Source organism: Anolis carolinensis, chromosome 1 (assembly GCF_035594765.1).
Source record: "Anolis carolinensis isolate JA03-04 chromosome 1, rAnoCar3.1.pri, whole genome shotgun sequence".
In the NCBI taxonomy this organism is placed as follows: Eukaryota; Metazoa; Chordata; class Lepidosauria; order Squamata; family Dactyloidae; genus Anolis; species Anolis carolinensis.
Window position 1 is genome coordinate 225,535,127 of NC_085841.1, and position 21,226 is coordinate 225,556,352.

The following is a 21,226-nucleotide window of genomic DNA, read 5'->3' on the forward strand; positions in this document are numbered from 1 at the left end:
GACCTTGTATGGTGAGACTGCCCAGGTGGGCTCCCCAGCCGTAACTGGAGGAGTCCGTGGTCACGGTGACCGAAGGAGAAGGCTGGTGAAACGGGAGGCCCTTGCAAACGTTGGAGAGGGACTTCCACCAGCGGAGCGAGCGACGAACATGGAGCGGGATGGAGAGAAACCTCGAGTTGGGGTGGCGGGATGGTTTGAAGACGTCTATAAACCAACGCTGCAGGGTGCGAAGATGGAGCCTGGCAAACGGGGTCGTGAGGACAGTGGAGGCCATGTGGCCCAGGAGTACTTGGATGGACCGGGCTCGAACTCTCCGGTTGGTTTCGCAGAGGGAGATTTGATGCCGAAGGGCGAGAAACCTGTCGAGAGGGAGGGAGACAGTTTGAGAGAGTGAGCTGAACAGGGTGCCGATGAAGCGGATCTTGTTCGACGGAATAAGGTGAGATTTGTCGAGATTTAACTGGAGACCGAGAGAGTCGAGAAGAGTGAGGGTAACGTCGACGTGGCGACGGAGGAGGACAGGGTCAGGCCCGACCAGAAGCCAATCGTCCAGATATGGAAAAACTGTGATCCCTTGGAGTCTGAGGTGGGCAGCCACGACAGCGACGACTTTGGTGAAAACCCTTGGGGCTGTGACGAGGCCGAAGGGTAAAACGGTGAACTGGTAGGTCTGGTCGAGGACTTTGAAGCAAAGGAAGCGCCTGTGGCTTTTTCGAATCGCCACGTGGAAATAAGCGTCTCGTAAATCTATGGAGACGAAGTAGTCTCCGCGCTGAAGCATGGGAAGGATGGAAGCGATGGATACCATTCTGAATTTTGTAGGGCGTATAAACGTATTGAGCACGCGCAAGTCCAAAATGGGGCGGAGCCCCCCTCCCCTCTTCGGGACCGTGAAGTACCTGGAGAAGAAGTTTTGATGGTCCTGTACTGATGGAGAAGGCCGAATAGCCCCTTTGGCGAGAAGGGTGTCGATTTCGGCGAGAATTTCCTGAGAAGGGTTGGATAAAAGGATTTGCCCTGTGGGCGGGAGCTCTTCGAACTCCAAGGCATAACCGTCTCGAACAATTTGGAGAACCCAGGCATCCGAAGTAATAGACTCCCACTGATGGAAGAAAGGAGCCAGGCGATCTGAAAAGAGGCCGTGAGGTTGATGTAGCAGAGGGGAGGGCTGCGGAGGAGTGGGTCCTGCATCGATACCGGAGGTAGAGACCCGACAAGGAGAAATGGCGTCAGGAGCGCCGATGAGGCTGGCCGGAGGTAGGAGTAGTACGGCCGCGCTGCTTCTGAGGATGAGCAGGCCGGCAAGGTTGTTGACGGTTCTGGTTATTCGAAACCGAGGGACGCCTGAAGGGCTGGTGTCGGTAAGAAGGAGGCGGAAATCGACGAAAGCGTTGTGGAAACCATTTGGTACGGTGAGTTTGAGGCTGGTCCCCACATTTGGTGGCCAGGACCTTAAAATCATGGTTAGTTTTGAGTTTATCGTCGGTGCCGGAATTAAAGAGACCCAAGGCGTCGAACGGAAGGTCTTCAATAACTTGTCTGGAGGAAGAAGACAGGCCCGACGATCTCAGCCAGGCGTGACGGCGGATGGCAATGGCGTGGGCGATCATCTTACCGGCCATGTCGCCTGTATGTTTTGCCATCTGAATTTGATGATGGGCTAGGGAGTCAGCCTCTTGCTGAAGAGTAGACAACACCGAACGGTCCTCGTCAGACAGCTTTGAGAAGAAGGGTTGAGCTTTCTCCCAAAGGATTTGCTGGTATGCACCCATACAGGCCCCGTAGTTCGCCATTCTGCAAAGTAGAAGGGCCCCAGAATAGAGCTTTCGGCCCACCGCGTCAAACCTTTTGCCCTCTCTATCCGCAGGAGTATTAGACTCACGACCGGAGGTCTGAGAAGCTTTGACGACCATAGAATTCGGGTCGGTATGGTGTTTTAGCCACTCTAAGGCATCGTCATCGGTGCGGTACCAGGATTCGATCCTTTTTGAGGTAGGAGGGATCGAGGAAGGAGTTTTCCAGGATGCCTGGATGACGTCCAGAAGGTCAGGTAAGAACGGAAGCAGCGTGGCCAGGGGGGCTTGGGCTTGGACCCGCTTGAAAACCGGATCAGACACCGCCTTAGAAGTTTGTTTGATCTCTAGACCTAGAGCATCGGCCATTCTCACCATTTGGTCCGAAAAGGCCCGAATATTGTCTGTGGGTGAGGGAGGATCCACCTCGTATGCATCATGAGGAGGAGAGAGGTCGAGGCCGAGAGACACCACCGAGGCTGAGAGAGCGGAGTCAGGGCGATCGATATCGATCTCATCGTCCTCAGCCCCTTGGGGGGACTGAGGGGGAGATGAAAGCACAGTCTCTGGGGGAGGCAAGGCCTCAAGAGCAGGAGCCATCTGAGCCCGAGTTTCTTTGGAGGCCGAAGCTTGGGCAGCTCGAGCCAAGCGGGTGGTTTGTCTACCCCGTTCCGGTGTCGAGGTCGGGGGAAAAAGCTGCTGGCGTGATGGATGATGCGCGGCAGCAGGTCGAGGCGACGGCACCCTGACCACTGTTTGGGTGGAGTGGTGGGGTGAATCCTGAAGTTCGCCATCAGACAGAACTCGAGGAGAGGGTTGACGAGGCCGCTGTGCAGGAGCGATCGGAGAGGATCTCCTAGAAGAAGTCGCCGAAGAAGAAGGGACGTCTTTTTTAGAAGAGGCAGAAGAAGAGGAGCGTTGAGTCGCTCTCTTTTTAGCAGGCGGCTGTTTAGAAGGAACCCTTAGAGATTTTCCCGGCGTCGGAGGGACCATTGCCGAATCGGACTGGGTCCGACGAGCTTCCTCGTGGGCTCTCTTAAAGGCGATTTTCATCGCGGAGGTTGATGGAGGAGACCCAAGGTGGGATCGAATCGAAGACACAGAGGCCACCGAGCTCGACGTCGAGGAGGGGCCAAGTCTGCCAGAACGAGTCGACATGGTGACCGTGGTGAGCGTGCACGGCGGTTTGACGGGCTTAGCCGTTTTGGAGGCCCTAGACGCCCTCGACGAAACTGAAGAGGCCTTAGCAGCCGGTGCCGACATCGGTCTCAGGTTCGACGTCGACGACGTGCCCGATGTCGACGGAGTGGGCTCAGGGGCGAGCGACTTCTCGTAGAGCGCTGCTCTGAGTCTCGCGGCTCTATTTTTCCTTGCCTGAGCCGTTAGGGCTAGGCAAAAACGGCAGGTACCGATGACATGGGCCTCTCCCAGACAGAAGAGGCACTTGGCGTGGCCGTCGGAGTCAAGAATTTTAGCGGCACACTGAGTGCAGCGTTTGAAGTGAGTAGTAGACATGAGAATCCGAAGTGAACCTTGCGGCGGAAAAAAAGGAACTGGAGAGCGGGCGCCCAGGGCCGCCTTATATGCCCTCTGGGGACGGGGGGCGTGGCTACCGCCAAAAATTTAAACTTTAGCTTGGGAAGAGTTTCCGTTGGAACCTGCGCAGGCGCAGTCTCTCCATTAGTGTGCATTCACAGAGTACACGAAGAAAAAGCAGCTCCTCCTAGCAGGTCTCGCTATTTCAACCACAATGAGAACATACAAACACAATGTTCCATGCTGACCTATGTAATATGTTACCACCTTTAAGAAGATAATATTTATTTATTTATTTATTTATTGCATGTAAATATAATAATATCCTGAGGCAGTATGCAAACTTCAGGACGGCAGGTGTGTGTGTGTGTGATTTTTCGTTCCAAATACAGCTTACAATGCAAGCCTGTGCAGTAGCAACTGGAAAACTCAGGAAAGAATCCAATTCACCAAATTATTAGGCTTTCAAAACCTCTTAAAAGAAAATGGGGATTACTTACCGTTCCTTCTGCCAATGCTGAGATCACATTGCCCAAAGCAGACAATGACTTGTTAATATTTTTAGCTTCGTCAAGAACAGAGCCCTCTGCCCCAGTTTTGCTGACCTGCCAAAAAGAGTAGTTACTGGTTGGACCCTTGGAGATGGTTACAAGAGGAAAGTAGCACTTAAAAGACACTCTCTTCATTTTACCCAACACAGAAAAGTAATCAGCCTGCAAAACATTTCCATATCACCTTTTCTTTGTTTTCTAAGTGAATACAATATATATTTCTTTCATTGATAGCATGGGATTCCCACTGAAAGCGTCCTATCCAGGTAGTTCACAAGCCTGGATCTGCTTAACAACATTTCATGGACTTTGAAATAATATTTCGTACATCGAATGCTCTTTTTTTAATAAACAGAAGAAACAGCCAGTATGTTAAAAGTCAAGAGATGAACATATTTTTAAGTGAGTTGCTTAGACAGTGTGGCACAAAGCTGCTGCCTGTGTAATAAACAAGAAAACAAACAAACATGCTCTGCCAATCCAGGCATGTGGAACTCAAAATAAATAAAACTGACAACTACCAAGGAGAATCAAAATCTTGGACCTTAATGCCAGAAAGTAGGAGGTGCTGGCAAATAATGACTGGCGTGCTGTTAATAATGGTGGCCAAAGTCCAGCTTATGTCATCACAACCCACTTTGGGAGGTTTTGTGGCGGCCAGAATTCTGTCTGACTATGTAGCTTCCAAAATCTCTCCCAATCCCCTGTCTTCAAAGTATCAGTTCCCAAAATATGGCAATTTCTACATTGGTGAACAATAGAAGGAACAGTAAAGAAGGACACACAGCAATAATGTCATCCTCAGGGATCTCCCAAGGACCTCTTGTCCTGTCATGATGCTTTCATGATGCATCCATCAAGGTACTTTGTGCTTTTCTTGAATGGCAGGGGGTTGAAATAGATGGCCCATGTGGTCTCTTCCAATTCTATAATTCTATGAAAATAGCTGCACGTGTCTCTCCTGCTCCTCCTTATCTCCATCAATATAAAAATGGGTATCTTGCGACAAAGGGGGCTGACATACTGACAATATAGGTTTTGAATAGCTGCATCCAAAAATATATTTTGGTGTAGGATCCGAAGCAATTATTATTAGTAGAAAACTTTATTTGGAAACAAAAAATTTAGAATAATCAATTAAAAAAGAAAATATCAGAATATTGTAGTGCGCCTCATAAAACTCACTTATCAAACTCTGCTGGGGAAATTTAAAATAATGAATTCAATTCTAGCTACCACTCATGCCTCTATTCTCTTCAAAAGCCGTAACAATAATCCTTAAAAGCGGGGGAAAACCAAAAATAGACAAAATGATACAGCTCTGCCAAGGTTATATAGCTTCCACCCATTTCAGTAACATTATATTATCAAGGGGAAACGGGAGAGAGTAATACAAGAGACAACTGCAACGGTATTATATACTCATTGTTCCGTCCCCCAGGACGATGGTTTACCTTACCTATTGGTCGTTTGTTTGTTTTCCCTCCTTTGCATCTTGTTTCAGCCTCTGGCTGCAAAGCCCAGGAAAAGTGGCTTGGAATCTGCAAAAGCTGGCTGCAGTTTTCTTTGCAGTGATTGGTCAAAGAGTGCAACATCTTAGGACCGCCCTTTTTACCAGGGTCTAGTCTCCATTTTGGAGCTTCATTCTGGCTATAGTTTTCCAACGTGCTGGAGCTGTGCAAGGCTAACTGGGACAAATCATCCTCAAAACCAGGCCAATCTAAGCCTATCCAAATTAGATAAGTATTGAATTATATTGATCTGGAATAGGAAATCTAGTTAGAGGAGCAGAGTTATTCCATCGCTTCTAGAACTAATCTTTGCTGTAAAGATAGGGAAGGAAAGAGTTTCTCCTTCTAATATAGGCAGCGTGATTAGGGTATAGTGGTTTTATAATCACTTTTGCCTTCTGGAACCAGGGATAATTCTGTGACTAAAACCTATAGAAATTTGTTTCATCTTCTGCAACTTTAAGATCTGTGCCAGGTTTACAACCTTGTATGAATAAACATCCTTTTTTGAAGTTATCCAGACTCAGTCGTTCAATATCTATAGGACAGCTTATAGGGATTTGCAGTTCGCCCGGATAAAGGACAGCACGTTTCAGTTTTATAGTTTTTTATTGTCCGGCGGACGGCACAGTTTTGAGGTAGATCAGCGGTTTTTCCGCTTCAGCTAGCTTGCACGGCCATAGAGACTTTGATTTTGTTGGTCTGTTGCAGTGAAAGCTTGCTGCCAGGCCGAAAGGCAAGTGAGAGAGTGGGGCTCCATTCCTTCAGCCTCTGCAGTATCCTGCTCTTCAGCTCGCGTGTGTGCGCGTAGCCCTGCGGCTGTTTCGGCAATTGCACGGCTGTGCAAAACCCAGCAGTAGGTCCTGGAGGTGGTGAGTCCAGAAGCACTCGGCCGGGACAGTCGCCTGGCGGTGGTGACCTGCCTCATCGTCCTGCGGTGGTGACCTGCCTCATCGTCCTGCGGTGGTGACCTGCCTCATCGTCCTGCGGTGGTGACCTGCCTCATCGTCCTGCGGTGGTGACCTGCTTCATCGTCCTGCGGTGGTGACCTGCCTCATTGACCTGCGGCGGTGACCTGTCTCATCATCCTGCGGTGGTGACCTGCCTCATTGACCTGCGGTGGTGACCTGTCTCATCGTCCTGCGGTGGTGACCTCCCTTCACAGCGGGGAGGAGGCGTCTCTTCTCTCCTCCTTTCCAAAGCCAGCCTCGGTGCTCCTTCGGCGGCAGGCCTCGAGCCGCGGAGCACAAGGTGCTTGAAAATTTGGCGAAGTCGCCATTTTGGCAGTTTACGTCACTCGGGCAAGGGAGGTATCAAGTGGCAAGTTGCTGTCAGTTGGCATTTTGCAGCTTGCCTACCAAAGTTTGGCGCCAAAGGTCACAATCTTTGTAAAGTATAGTTACTTAGTGATATATATTGCTATGGTTAAGTGCTGTGAATTGTATTATATATTGAATTTGCTTTTATTGTAAATTTACTTGCAGGTATATTGCATTTGCCTTTGTTGTAAATTTACTTGCTATTAAGAATACATAATGTCTATGCAATTTCAAGATGATACAGATGGCGTACCTCCTTCTGAGGCTGAAAGTAGGAATGAAAGGCCCCAAAGGATAAAGCACCCTTCAGCCAAAATGCTAGCCCATCTAATAGACGAAAAGGAGCTCCTCCATGTGAGGTTAGGTTCGGCATGGGAGCGCATCACAACATTAATGGACAGAATAGAGAGCTTGGGTATCACAAGGGTGCCAGCCATATTACAGACAGACCTCGAAGAAGCCTTCTGTCTTTGGAGGGGTTTAGTGTCTAAGATAGTCCAGGTCCTCGAGCGCATTAACGCCAAGGATTCAGAGTTAGAAATAGGGAGTGTTTTAGCTGACACTAATGAGAAAGAAAATAGGGTGAGGGCAATCCTAGCTTCCTTATGCAGCCATGAGACCAATCTTTTAAAATCACCTGCTGTGGCACTTAGTCTTAAGTCCAACCGCTCTAGCCAGGTATCTAAACTAAGGGAGCGTGCATCGTCTAAACACAGCCACTCTAGCAAGTCTTCTGCTGCTGGGAGTGCCATCTCTTCCCTAGCTGCCTTGCACATTAAGGAGGCTGCACGTCTGGAGCTAAAGAGCAAGGTAGCGGGGGCGGAGGCTGATGCTAAGACAGCTGATCTCACCCTTCCCTTTAAAGAAGAAGAGCAACGACTGCAAATAGAACAGGCCCGTAGACAAAGCGAAATGCAAATGGAACAGGCCCGTAGACAAAGCGAAATGCAAATGGAACAGGCCCAAAGACAAAGCGAAATGCAAATAGAACAGGCCCGTAGACAAAGCGAAATGCAAATAGAACAGGCTCGTATAGAGATGCTTAGAATAAAGATGGATGCCGCAGCCAAAAGGGTAAGGGCTGAGACTTTGGCCAAGGCCCTAATTGAGCCACTCACAGAAGAAAATGTAAGCCAGTTACCAATACAGGACCCTTCTGCCAAAGTGTTTGCGCACCTTGGCAGCATGTACAGCCAGTTTTCGGATGAGGAACAGGGAGACTTCTCTCCTTACCCAGAGCAGGGCCCCAAAGTCACTTTTGAGTTTCCTGCAGAGCAGAGCGTCATAGCGGGGAGCTCACCCTTGCTCGAGCTACCTGTGCCTCCTGCTAAAACCCTAGGTCAGTCAATCAGGGCCTCAAGGCCGAGTGCTAGTTGGCCCCTACAGACAGCTGCACAGGGAACCATCGATTCGTCAGTGGTCGATGTCATCCCTCCAAGAGGCCAAAGGTTGACGCAAGGTACACGGTGGGAGTCCACTCCACAACAGCAAACTCCTCAATTGTTCCCTTCGACGCCGGAGTCCCAGCTTGTCTCCATCATCAGAAGTCCCAGAAGAGATCTTAAGGACAAGGGTGTCGAAAAGTTTTCGGACAAGCCTGAGGAATTTCTTCTCTGGAAGGCCACCTTCCAGAGAGCAATCAGAGACTTAAAGTTATTGCCTGAGGAAGAACTGACTCTTCTGGCTGCATGGTTGGGCCCAGCCTCATCCTCACAAGTTAAGAAGATCTACGCAGCCCACGTAGCCGATCCCGACAAAGCCCTGGAAAAGGCCTGGGCCAGGTTGCAGCAGAGGTATGGGGCCAGTACAGAGATTGAAGCATCTCTTATGGACAAGCTCCAAAGGTTCCCAGCTTTAAAACTCAAAGACTTCAAACTCTTGTGGGACCTCAGCGATCTCCTTGCGGAATTAGAGTCGGCCAAGGAGAATCCAGAACTGCCCGGTTTGAAGTGCCTCGATCAGCACCTGTCCCAGAGGCAGATCTTGACCAAGCTGCCCTTCACTTTGCAAGAACGCTGGGGACAGGAGGTCTTCAACTACAAGGAGGCCCACTCCCAGGCATACCCTCCATTTTCTCATTTGGTCCAGTTCATCACCAGGGCAGCCAGAGAAAGGAATGATCCACAGACGGGCCTCCCCACCTTATACCAAGGGACCCAGCCAGAGAAGGCACCTGAAGTGGACAAGAAACCACCTAGAGAGGCCAATAGACCTGTCAGCGTAAAGGCAGTCGAAACTCAACACAAGACTGACGAACCCAGGTTGGAGGTAAAAGAGTTGCTTTGCCCTATTCACCAAAAGCCTCACAGCTTGGCCAACTGCAGGGAGTTTAGTAGAAAGACATACAAAGAAAGGCAACAGCTAGTTCAAAAGCAGGGAATTTGCTTTAGATGCTGTGGAGCAACTCCACACTTTGCATCCAACTGCAAAGAAAACATCAAGTGTGAGAAATGCAACAGCCTCAAGCATTGCACCGCAATGCACAACTCCAATATCATCTCCCACCCCAAAGAGAACGCTTCACCAAAAGAAAAGTCAGCAGTCGAAGACACCGACAAGCCAGCCGCACCAGAGATGCAGGTGGAAGTTTCAGCAGTCGCCTGTACAGAGCTGTGTTCTGACTCGCACCAGTACAGAGTTTGTCATCCTATCTGCCTAGCGGATGTATATTCAGCCAAGAGCCCTTGGCTTAGAAAGAGACTCTATGTGGCCCTGGATTCACAGAGCGACGCCTCCCTGGCTACTCCAGAGTTCTTCCGCATGTTTGACCTTAAAACCAAGATGGTCGACTACACTATGACTACGTGTGCAGGAAAAAAGAAGTTGCAGGGTCGCATAGCATCTGGCTTTGTTGTCTCCTCTTGCGACCAGAAGAGACAGTTCAAGTTGCCAGACCTGATTGAGTGTTCCTCCATCCCTCGGAACAAAAAACAAATTGTAACTAGAGAAGTTGTGGAGGCTCATCCACATTTGCGACGGTTAAAGAATGCTATACCAGCCTTTCGGCCAGATGTGGACATTGCCCTTTTGCTTGGCTCGGACTGCCCGAGCTTGTTCTGTGTGAACGACCAAGTTAAAGGACCTCCAGGTGCACCTATCGCGCAACAATTGCCATTAGGCTGGACAGTCATAGGCCCAGTGTGCATAAACAAGATGCACCCACCATCGTCGTTGGACTCCAATCAAGCACAGGTGCTTAAAGGTGGACGTCCTACACTTGTGCGCAGTTGCCTAAGTCACATCTCGGTCTACTGCCAAGCAATAACTCCAGAGTATTCCTCCATCTTCAAAGTCTCTGAGAGAGACGAAGCCATAGCGCTCTCGAAAGATGAGCAAAGATTTTCGGACATTATGAATGCTCAAGTCTCACGAAGTACAGAGGGAAATTGGGTAGCTCCTTTGCCCTTTAAGTCAGATAAGCCCACTTCGCCAAACAATAGACACATGGCAGGGAAAAGACTCTGGTCCCTAAAGAAAAGAATCCATCATCAGGGTAGAACTCTAACTGAGGCAGCCCTTAGAAACGAAGGTCTGTGGGTAGTTAATGCCAAAAGGTTGGTCAACAGTTGTATTTTCAAATGTGTTAAATGCAGGCGCCTTAGGCGAAACTGTCAAAGTCAGTTGATGGCAGAACTACCTCAGGATAGGACTTTGACAGACCCACCCTTTTCCCATGTGGGAATCGATGTGTTTGGTCCTTGGGAGGTTGTCACTAGGAAAACCAGGGGTGGTGTTGTAAATAACAAAAGATGTGCGGTTTTGTTTACTTGTTTGTCAGTACGAGCTGTCCATATAGAGGTTGCAGAGGGAATGGACACTTCATCATTCATAAACGCATTGAAAAGGTTCATAGCCCTCAGAGGGCCAATTAAGTCAATTCGATCGGACTGTGGCACCAATTTTGCATGTGCAGACCTTAGCCAACCACTTCTGGAAGAGGTGGAAGGCCGAATACTTAAGCCAGCTTCCAACCAGAAGACTCTGGCAAACCCCAGAGGACAATTTCAAGGTGGGAAACCTTGTGTTGCTAAAGGACAAAGACTTGCCCCGCTATGCCTGGCCTATGGGCATTATACTAAAGACCTTTCCTTGCCCTGACGGTAAGGTTAGAAAAGTTCAGGTAAAGACTCATAGTAAGGACAAAATGTCTGTCCTGGACAGACCAACCAGCAATTTCGTGTTGCCTGTCCAAAGTGTGTAAGTTTTATACTGTTTTATTGTTGTGTATACAAAGGTGTTTGTATGTTTTTGATTGGTAAATTCCCACATCCTGGGAATTTAGCGGGGAGTGTTCCGTCCCCCAGGACGATGGTTTACCTTACCTATTGGTCGTTTGTTTGTTTTCCCTCCTTTGCATCTTGTTTCAGCCTCTGGCTGCAAAGCCCAGGAAAAGTGGCTTGGAATCTGCAAAAGCTGGCTGCAGTTTTCTTTGCAGTGATTGGTCAAAGAGTGCAACATCTTAGGACCGCCCTTTTTACCAGGGTCTAGTCTCCATTTTGGAGCTTCATTCTGGCTATAGTTTTCCAACGTGCTGGAGCTGTGCAAGGCTAACTGGGACAAATCATCCTCAAAACCAGGCCAATCTAAGCCTATCCAAATTAGATAAGTATTGAATTATATTGATCTGGAATAGGAAATCTAGTTAGAGGAGCAGAGTTATTCCATCGCTTCTAGAACTAATCTTTGCTGTAAAGATAGGGAAGGAAAGAGTTTCTCCTTCTAATATAGGCAGCGTGATTAGGGTATAGTGGTTTTATAATCACTTTTGCCTTCTGGAACCAGGGATAATTCTGTGACTAAAACCTATAGAAATTTGTTTCATCTTCTGCAACTTTAAGATCTGTGCCAGGTTTACAACCTTGTATGAATAAACATCCTTTTTTGAAGTTATCCAGACTCAGTCGTTCAATATCTATAGGACAGCTTATAGGGATTTGCAGTTCGCCCGGATAAAGGACAGCACGTTTCAGTTTTATAGTTTTTTATTGTCCGGCGGACGGCACACTCATTGTTTTGTAACATTTATATTCCACTTTTCTTCTAAGCTCAAGATATTGCTCCTTCCCATTTTTCCCTCTCAGCAGCCCATAATTTATCTACAGTACAGGGTCATAGGAGTTTGAGACCACTTTGATTATTATGGCTCCATCTTATGAAAGCTTTGGATTTGTAGTTTAGTGAAGTTCTTAGAGTTGTCTGTTAAGTTGCCTGCTGCATGGCCCATGAACTACAGCAAATCAACAAGATTGCAGAACTAAAGTGCTAGTAAAAGTAAAGGTTTTCCCCTGACATTGTCTAGTCGTGTCCGACTCTGGGGGTTAGCGCTCATCTCCATTTCTCAGTTGAAGAGCCGGTGTTGTCCACAGATGCCTCCAAGGTCATGTGGCCAGCATTACTGCACGAAGCACCATTACCTTCCCACCAGAGCAGTACTATTGATCTACTCACATTTGCATGTTTTTGAACTGCTAGGTTGGCAGAAGCTGGGGCTAACTGCAGGAACTCACCCTGCTACCCGGATTCAAATCACCGACCTTTCAGTCAGCAAGTTCAGCAACTCTGTGGTTTTACTCGCTGCACCACCCGGGGGCTCTAACTAAAGTGCTATCAAATGGCTATAACTATGTAATGTAGATACAGCCACTGTGATATGATAAATACAGCTAAGGTATTATGAGCAACCCAAGATCACCCAGTGGCCTTCATAGCTGAGTAATTTTGGTCTTCCTAGAATAAATTAGAAGAACCCTATATACTCATGTATGTCTAGAAATTTGAATCAAAAATCAACCCCACAAAATCTAAGTCAACTTACCCATGGGTTAATAAGAGTACTATCCCTTAACTCTCATCTAAAAAAGGAGCCAACCTCTTTTCCGATTAGAATAACAAAAGGCAAATGTTTAGTCTACCTTGGGAGAACCTAAAAGAAGTTCTGACCGCTCTACTCTCTCTGCTGTGGTCCTGTTTCTGGACTTTTTGAAAGTCTGGGTGGGAAAATAGGAGCAGTGGTGGAAGACACATGCCCCTTCTACATTGCCATACAACCCAGATTATCAAAGCAGGTAATCCGCATTATCTGCTTTGAACTGAATTATGTGAGCCTACTCTGCCATATAATCCAGTTCAAAGCAGATAATCTGGATTTTATACAGCAGTATAGAAGGGGCCACGGGGCCCCTGGTGGCACAGTGTGTTAAAGTGCTGAGCTGCTGAACTTGCGGACCAAAAGGTGCCAGGTTCAAATCCCGGGAGCGGAATAAGCGTCCGCTGTTAGCCCCAGCTCCTGCCAACCTAGCAGTTCGAAAACATGCAAATGTGAGTAGATCAATAGGTGGGAAGGTAACAGCGCTCCATGCAGTCATGCCAGTCACATGACCTTGGAGGTGTCTACGGATAGTGCCAGCTCTTTGGCTTAGAAATGGAGATGAGCACCAACCCCCAGAGTCGGTCACAACTGGACTTAACGTCAGTGGAAAACCTTTACCTTTATAGAAGGGGTCACAGTTGGACCTCTGAGGAGGCATTGGTTCTTTGCCTTCTCCATGGAATGACCCTTGACTTATCCACGGATCATATAAAAATCCATAATTTTGCCCCCAAAACCTGCCTTTGAGTAACACATGAGATGAGTACACACAATAAAATGCCCTACATGCTCGTTTGGATCTTGTGAATGAAATCAATATTGTTTTCTGATTTTTGATTCTGTCATCACTTCACTTTATAGCTCTAGCAGTCACAGATTGCTCTGAAGAATAACTCAGAGCTGTTAGAATAATTCAAAGTGATTTCTTTAATATCTCAACCAACACTACAAAGCATTCTCACAAATGGCACAAAATGTATCTCAGGTAATTGTTTTAATCTCAGAGTAAGCATTGAAACGCAACAGTTTCAAATTAAATATGCATGCCGTTGGATTCTTAAAATGACTACCATCATAAACCACTGAAAAATCAATACTTTTATGTAGAACAGCAACACAGTCATTACCTTTTCACTCCCAGCCAAATCTACCAGATAAAGCTTTCCACTGAGTTTTTTTTCAGTTTCAACATTCTCTTGCTTGATGTTAATTAGGAAAATACTATGACTTCTAGAACTGTGTTCATTCATGTCTATGAAAAAAAATCCAACACATTAGTAATGCTTTGAAAAAAATCTCTAAAGATTAATGCCTTATTAATGACTAACTTTGGAATTCATTCAACATTCAACAAAGCTGATGAAACAACCAAAATATCTGTAAAGAGAACTTGAACCGAACATGGGAGACTCCATAGTGGAGATTATGTTGGCCAGGACTACACTCTTTTTTTCTCCAGAACAAGTAATGTGGCTTGAATGAGGACAGGAGGTCAAAATGGATTCAAAATAGAAAATGTGGATTAAACAAATGCAAGGAAGGAGAGCTTTTGAAGTTTAACTTAATGGAAAGACTCACACACAGAGAGTAACAGCATAAAGTTAAACAAATATATACAGTAGATATATGGTGCAACACAAATGTTGAGTAATCTCTGCCCAGAATCATTCCTGACTCGCCAATGCTTAATGCCATCAACCATAGCAATGAGCACATATTTGCTGAGATTTTGGTTATAACTGTCAGAATGTAAAGCTCCTTCAGCATCTCTGTGCAGACAATGGAGGCAGCCAGACATCATGTATATGTATGTATGTGAGTATGTGTCAATTTGACCGTCATCGTCCCCATATACCTTGCAGTCAATCACTAACTGGCCTGCAAACCACTGTAGAATAGGAAATGGCTTGCATGAGGATATACGTGAGCTTGAATAATAACAAAAAGGATTTGGTTCCTAATAAGAATGTTTCTTGGGAGTTAATGTATCTCCAGTGCAATGCAGCATTTATGACTGTTCTAGCCAACATGTTCCTGCTCTGGAGTGTGACAGCAATGAAGTGATACAAGCGAGGAGAGAAGGGAAAGGAGGAATTGCTTCCTCCTTTCACCCATCCTTTCTCCTTCGCGGTGACCAGAGTCATTTTCATATCTGCAAGGCCTAAAATGACACGGCAAGATAGGTACCATCCTCTGGCCTCAGGCAGCCTGAGCCTGGGAAAACCATTAACTGTCCTTGGCCCACGTTAACCTGAATCAGCTCCATGCATCATGTAGCTGCCATGGAGCTGGTTCACTCTCAATCCCTTTCAGGTCAAAGCATCAGTGAAGATGCATCCAGAGATATGCCTTGTCACCAATCACAACCAAGACAGAAATTCATTCAACATGTTACAAATTTAAAGACAAAAATGTGGTCTCATTTTAGTTTATTAATCATAATTTTAAAAATTTCTTTCAAGTCACAAAAACTAATTATTTTACATTACGTTGCAGGGATTTGAAGCATAAGTATAAAGTTGAAAAGAGTAATCAAGTAAATGAGATAATTGTACCTTTTTGGTATCATAGCAGTTTGTGCAACACCAATATACTTAGTATGGCAGATGTTTTTATTTTAAGTAGAAGTGCAAAAATGCTTACTTGTAACAGCTACATGGCGATTGGTTTTCCCTTCATCAATGACATCCATAACTTCTTCAGGGCTAGACACAAATCTCTCTGTACAGCCCTAGAAATGTAAGATATATTATTTGTCAGAAATTGTGGAAGAAGCAACACAACAAATCCAACACAATATCAGTACCTGCAGTTAACAGTTTCATCAAAGATCAGGGCCAAATTTCTGTTTTCAAGCTGAAAACTATAGATGCCGCTATTGAACCATGGTCTGGGACAACCAAACGAAGCAGGACGTAGACTGATAGAATTTTGCCAGGAAAACTCTCTGTGCATAACAAACACTCTCTTCCAACAACCGAAAAGATGGCTTTATACATCGACTTCACCAGATGGTCAACACCGAAATCAGATTGACTACATCCTTTGCAGCCAAAGGTGGCAGACATCCATCCAGTCAGTGAAAACAAGACCTGGAGCTGACTGTAGTTCAGATCACAAACTTCTTATTGCAAAATTTAGAATCAGACTAAAGAGAATGGGGAAGATACACAGACCAATTAGATATGATCTCACAAATATTCCTAGTGAATATGCAGTGGAGGTGAAGAATAGATTTCAGGGACTAAATTTAATAAATAGAGTCCCAGAAGAACTATGGACAGAAGTCCACAACATTGTTCAGGAGGCAGCAACAAAGTACGTCCCAAAGAAAAAGAAAACCAAGAAGGCAATATGGTTGTCTGCTGAGATACTGGAAGTAGCCCAAGAAAGAAGGAAGGCAAAAGGAAACAGTGATAGGGGGAGATATGCACAACTAAACATTCAATTCCAGAGGTTAGCCAGGAGAGACAAGGAACTATTTTTGAACAAGCAATGCATGGAAGTGGAAGAAGACAACAGAATAGGAAGGACAAGAGACCTCTTCCAGAAAATCAGAAACATCAGAGGCAAAGTTCAGGCAAAAATGGGCATGATCAAAAACAAAGATGGCAGGGATCTAACAGAAGCTGAAGAGATCAAGAAAAGGTGGCGAGACTATACAGAAGATCTGTATAGGAAGGATAATAATATAGAGGATAGCTTTGACAGTGTGGTGAGTGAATTAGAACCAGACATCCTGAGGAGTGAGGTTGAATGGGCCTTAAGAAGCATTGCTAACAACAAGGCAGCAGGAGACGACGGGATCCCAGCTGAGTTGTTTAAAATCTTGGAAGATGATGCTGTCAAGGTAATGCATGCCATATGCCAGCAAATATGGAAAACACAAGATTGGCCATCAGATTGGAAAAAATCAATTTATATCCCCATACCAAAAAAGGGAAACGCTAAAGAATGCTCAAACTTCTGTACAGTGGCACTTATTTCCCATGCCAGTAAGGTAATGCTCAAGATCCTGCAAGGCAGACTCCAGCAATACATGGAGCGAGAGTTGCCAGATGTCCAAGCTGGGTTCAGAAAAGGCAGAGGAACAAGAGACCAAATTGCCAATATCCGCTGGATAATGGAGGAAGCCAGGGAGTTTCAGAAAAACATCTACTTCTGCTTTATTGACTATTCTAAAGCCTTTGACTGTGTGGATCATAATAAACTATGGCATGTTCTTGATGGTATGGGGATACCAAGTCACCTTGTCTGTCTCCTGAGAAATCTGTATAAAGACCAAGTTGCCACAGTAAGAACAGATCACGGAACAACAGACTGGTTCAAGATTGGGAAAGGAGTACGGCAGGGCTGCATACTTTCACCCTACCTATTCAACTTGTATGCAGAACACATCATGTGATGTGCGGGGCTTGACGATTCCAAGGCGAGAGTTAAAATTGCTGGAAGAAACATTAACAACCTTAGGTATGCAGATGATACCACTCTGATGGCCGAAAGTGAGGAAGAGCTAAGGAGCCTTATCACCAGGGTGAAAGAAGAAAGTGCAAAAGCTGGGTTGCAGTTAAACATCAAGAAAACCAAGATCATGGCAACTACACCTATTGATAACTGGCAAATAGAAGGAGAAAACGTGGAGGCAGTGACAGATTTTATATTTCTAGGCGTGAAGATCATTGCAGATGCAGACTGCAGCCAGGAAATCAGAAGACGTTTACTTCTTGGGAGGAGAACAATGGCCAATCTTGATAAAATAGTGAAGAGCAGAGACATCACACTGGCAACGAAGGTCCGCATAGTCAAAGCAATGGTATTCCCCATAGTAACTTATGGTTGCGAGAGCTGGACCATAAGGAAGGCTGAACGAAGGAAGATAGACGCTTTTGAACTTTGGTACGGGAGGAAAATCCTGAGTGCGCCTTGAACCGCAAGAAGATCCAACCAGTCCATCATCCAGGAAATAATGCCTGGCTGCTCACTGGAGGGAAGGATATTAGCGGCAAAGTTGAAGTATTTTGGCCACATCATGAGAAGACAGGAAAGCTTGGAAAAGATCATGATGCTGGGGGAAATGGAAGGAAAAAGGAAGAGAGGCCGACCAAGGGCGAGATAGATGGATGGTATCCTTGACGTGACTGGCTTGACCTTGAAGGAACTGGGGGCGGCGATGGCCAACAGGGAGCTCTGGCGTGGACTGGTCCATGAGGTCATGAAGAGTCGGAAGCGACTATGCGAATGAGCAGCAGCATTGAACCATATACTGTATCAGATAACTGAGAGTCACATTTAAATAGTTCGTTCCAAAAGGACGTAAAACAAAAACATTTACCAGATACTGTACTTTTGCTGTGAAATTGGTATGATAAACACTCACTCATCAAAATCAATGTAATGGGTTTAGGAAAGAACAAAAGCACCAGGATGGTGAGATGATGAAATCTGCACTGCTTCTGAATCAGATGTTTCAAAGGAATCACAGACCACTACTGGAAAGCACTGGACTGTTCTATGAAGAGAGAGTTTTTAGCAACTCCAGAAATTTCTGCTGTTGATGAACTCAGGCATGGGCAATTTTTTTGCCCTGGTCTGAATTGCAGGCCCAGCCAGGAGGGCTGGGCCAGGAGGGAGGGCAGGCAGGCCCAGGAGGAGGCGGGGAGAGGATGGGGACAGACCTTGGAGGTGTGGGGAGGAGCAAGAGCGGGTCCTCCTCAGGTTGTCCTCCCAGCATAAGGATGGAGCTGTTTGCCCCTTCCTTATGCTGGGAGGAGTGTAAGACACATGACAGCTGTCCTCCCGGCATAAGGACACGGCCATTCGCCCCGTTCTTGTGCCAAGAGGAGGGCAAGACAGGCAGCAGTGGGGAGCACTCCAAAGTCCCCTCAGCAGGCAACAGGCTGAGGGGGCTTTGGAGCCTTCCCCTGGCTCTCCCAGCCTAGAGAGGTAGTGTTCCAACTCATTCCCAGGCTGAAAGGAGTAGGAGACAAGCTGTTGCCAGAGATCTCTCCAGAAGTAGCCTGCGTTCCCTTCCACACTTTCCTCCTCCTGAGGAGATGGCAGTCTGCCACTTTCCCAGGTGGAGAAGAGGAGGGGACAGGCCATTGCTGCCTGGCAGCAGCCTGTCTCGCTCTTGACATTCTTCTCTGCCTGGGGAAGAGAGAGGCCCACCACTCTCACAGGCAGAGAAGAGGAGGAGGAGGGGACAGGCTGTTGCCAAAGATCTCTCTGGAAGTGGCCTGCCTTTCCCTCCTCACTCTTCTCCACTTGGGGATACGGTGGACCACTGCTTTCCTAGGCAGAGAAGAGGAGGAGGAGACAGGCTGTTACCGAAGATCTCTCTGGCAGCAATCTGTCTTCCCCTCCGCACTCTTCTCTGCCTGGGGAGATGGCAACCCATTGCATTCCCAGGAGGGGAGGAGGAGGAGACACATGGTTGGTGAGAGCTCCAGGGAGCTCTCGCCAGCCACATGTTTTTGCATCGGCCCTTCTTTCAGCATGCTGAGAGGAGGGCCCTGACAAATGGGGGCCAGACCTCAGACCCCAAAGGCTCACGTCCAGCCCAAGGGCCTGGTTTTGTCCTGCCTGCTTTAATTAAAATGAATTAAAATGGTCAATCTGGCCCACTCACTAGAAATATTCTTAATTTTATTAACATATTGTAATTTACTTGCAGGTGAGTTGTAGATCAAGATATCAAGTTAATATGTGTGTGTGTGTTTGTGTATGTTTACTATGTGAGAGAGATTCTAACGGAATTGGAAATAACACAAATATTTTCTTTAAGTATTCATTCAAGGGAATATTAAAGATGTAGGATTTCTTTTATATGCATTAAATATAAATGAATTGCTAAATTTCACTGGGATGATATAAAATGAAACAATTTTAAGGGGAAGGAAAGAGCCAAAAATTATTAAAGTCCTTTAATATTTCAGAAAGGCAATGCTTAAATGTAAAGATAATTGTGGTTAGAACTCTTAACTATAGCCATTTATTCCATTTCATCCTCCAGAGTTAAGAAATGGGGCTACAAAGTGGAGTCCACGAAATGCAAGTGTGGAGAAGAGCAAGCCACAGACCACTTACTACAATGTAGTCTGAGCCCTGCCACATGCACAATGGAAGACCTTCTCACAGCAACACCAGAGGCACTCCAAGTGGCCAGCTACTGGTCAAAGGACACTTAGTATAATGCCAAGTTTTTAAACTTTGTGTTTTAAAATACATTACAACTGTAAACTCAGTTTTGCTCCTGATGCGATAAATAAATATCTTTGAGAGTTGAAGTGCCTATCTAAGTAAGAATAACACGTTGAAAAACAGAGTAATAACTAATAACAATAAAAAATAATTCAAAACAGGTAGCATGTTGTTACAACTGCTTAGGAATGGTTATGGAATCTAATTAGGAAAACATGTCAAAAGTATAAGCAAATAATTTTTCTTTCAGAAGAGAGGATGTTGGGGAAAATGCTGTGAAGAACTGAAAATTGTTTGCTTGGGGAGGATGAGTTAATTTAAATGTATCCCACTATTTTATTTTTGTAGAATTTTTATGTTTTGCATTCTGGTGGTTTAACATTACAAATGCTTCTTAGGAAATAGAAGCAACACAGCTTAGTTTTGATTGTACTTAAAATGAAAGTATTAAAACAAATTGTAAATGAAAAATTGCTTTTACCTTGACATATGGGACTCTGTTCTTGTCTTCATGAACTGCAAGGTTTGTCTTTGAAACTAAAAACACAAAGATAGTATATAAATCTGATGAGCAGCAAGACTAATTCAAACAGATACTCCTATAGAAGAAATCAGTTATTTAATTTCCACAAACCTTACCCAAATATGGTACCAAGAGTATCATGATTTATTGAATGGCACTGATTTGATCAATCATGGTATTCTTGGTACAGTACGATATTTAGTGAAGCTCAAAATCTATGTTGCAGGATGGAGCAAGGCAGAAAAGCCAGGCTAAGGTTTTTTTTTTTAAATTGTACTTTAATTAGTCATTAGTGAAGTTCATGTTTCAGTGTGTTTCTCATTCCTCTTGCTGATTCCGTCCCGACTGTATCACACCCCTATAAGGAGACACCCCATTTGACCCTTTCCCTTCTTCAGAAACCCAGTAACAAGGCAAAAACCTTCTTATGTTAAACTGAGAAGTGATAAATTACATCTCCTGTAAGTAAAACAGCTCATTGTTACAAAATGTAACTGGTTAAGTCACTCACTCCAAGTAATTAATTATATGCTGCACAGGGATATTATTCCAGGCAGATATTCAAATTCAAATATTTCAGAACTAGTCTTTCTGTTGTAAAGGCTCTTTCGATTTTTCAATTAATCTCATAAACGAAACTCACTATGGTTATTAGAGCTTAGCTGTAGGGTTTTTCTTAAGATAAGAAATCCTCCTTACCATCCAGCAAATCCCTTATTTTGTCCAAGTAAATCTCAAAGTAGGACACCTAAACAAATGAAAACACATTGTCGTTAACATAGCTGTTTGGAAGAGGCTGGAACACTAACAAGTATATGCTACTGTTTAAGAAAGCACTTTTGCATTCATACCATAGCTATGAATCAAATGTTTTAAAAAAGAAGTGTACAAATCCTTTAAGAGTACAAGTGTGTGTGTTTTTTT

General features: G+C 45.5%; 1 protein-coding gene across 1 annotated transcript in view; it reads right to left on the minus strand.

The window, feature by feature from the left end:
- Nucleotides 1-21,226, minus strand: part of kif5c (kinesin family member 5C) — a 116,942-nt gene that overhangs the window by 44,785 nt on the left and 50,931 nt on the right. The window contains exons 5-9 of the mRNA XM_003224979.4: nucleotides 21,002-21,050; nucleotides 20,261-20,316; nucleotides 15,223-15,310; nucleotides 13,707-13,831; nucleotides 3,830-3,934 (exon numbers count right to left, since the gene is read on the minus strand). Coding sequence (XP_003225027.1) covers nucleotides 3,830-3,934; nucleotides 13,707-13,831; nucleotides 15,223-15,310; nucleotides 20,261-20,316; nucleotides 21,002-21,050 — 423 coding nt within the window. The remainder of the gene's footprint in view (nucleotides 1-3,829; nucleotides 3,935-13,706; nucleotides 13,832-15,222; nucleotides 15,311-20,260; nucleotides 20,317-21,001; nucleotides 21,051-21,226) is intronic.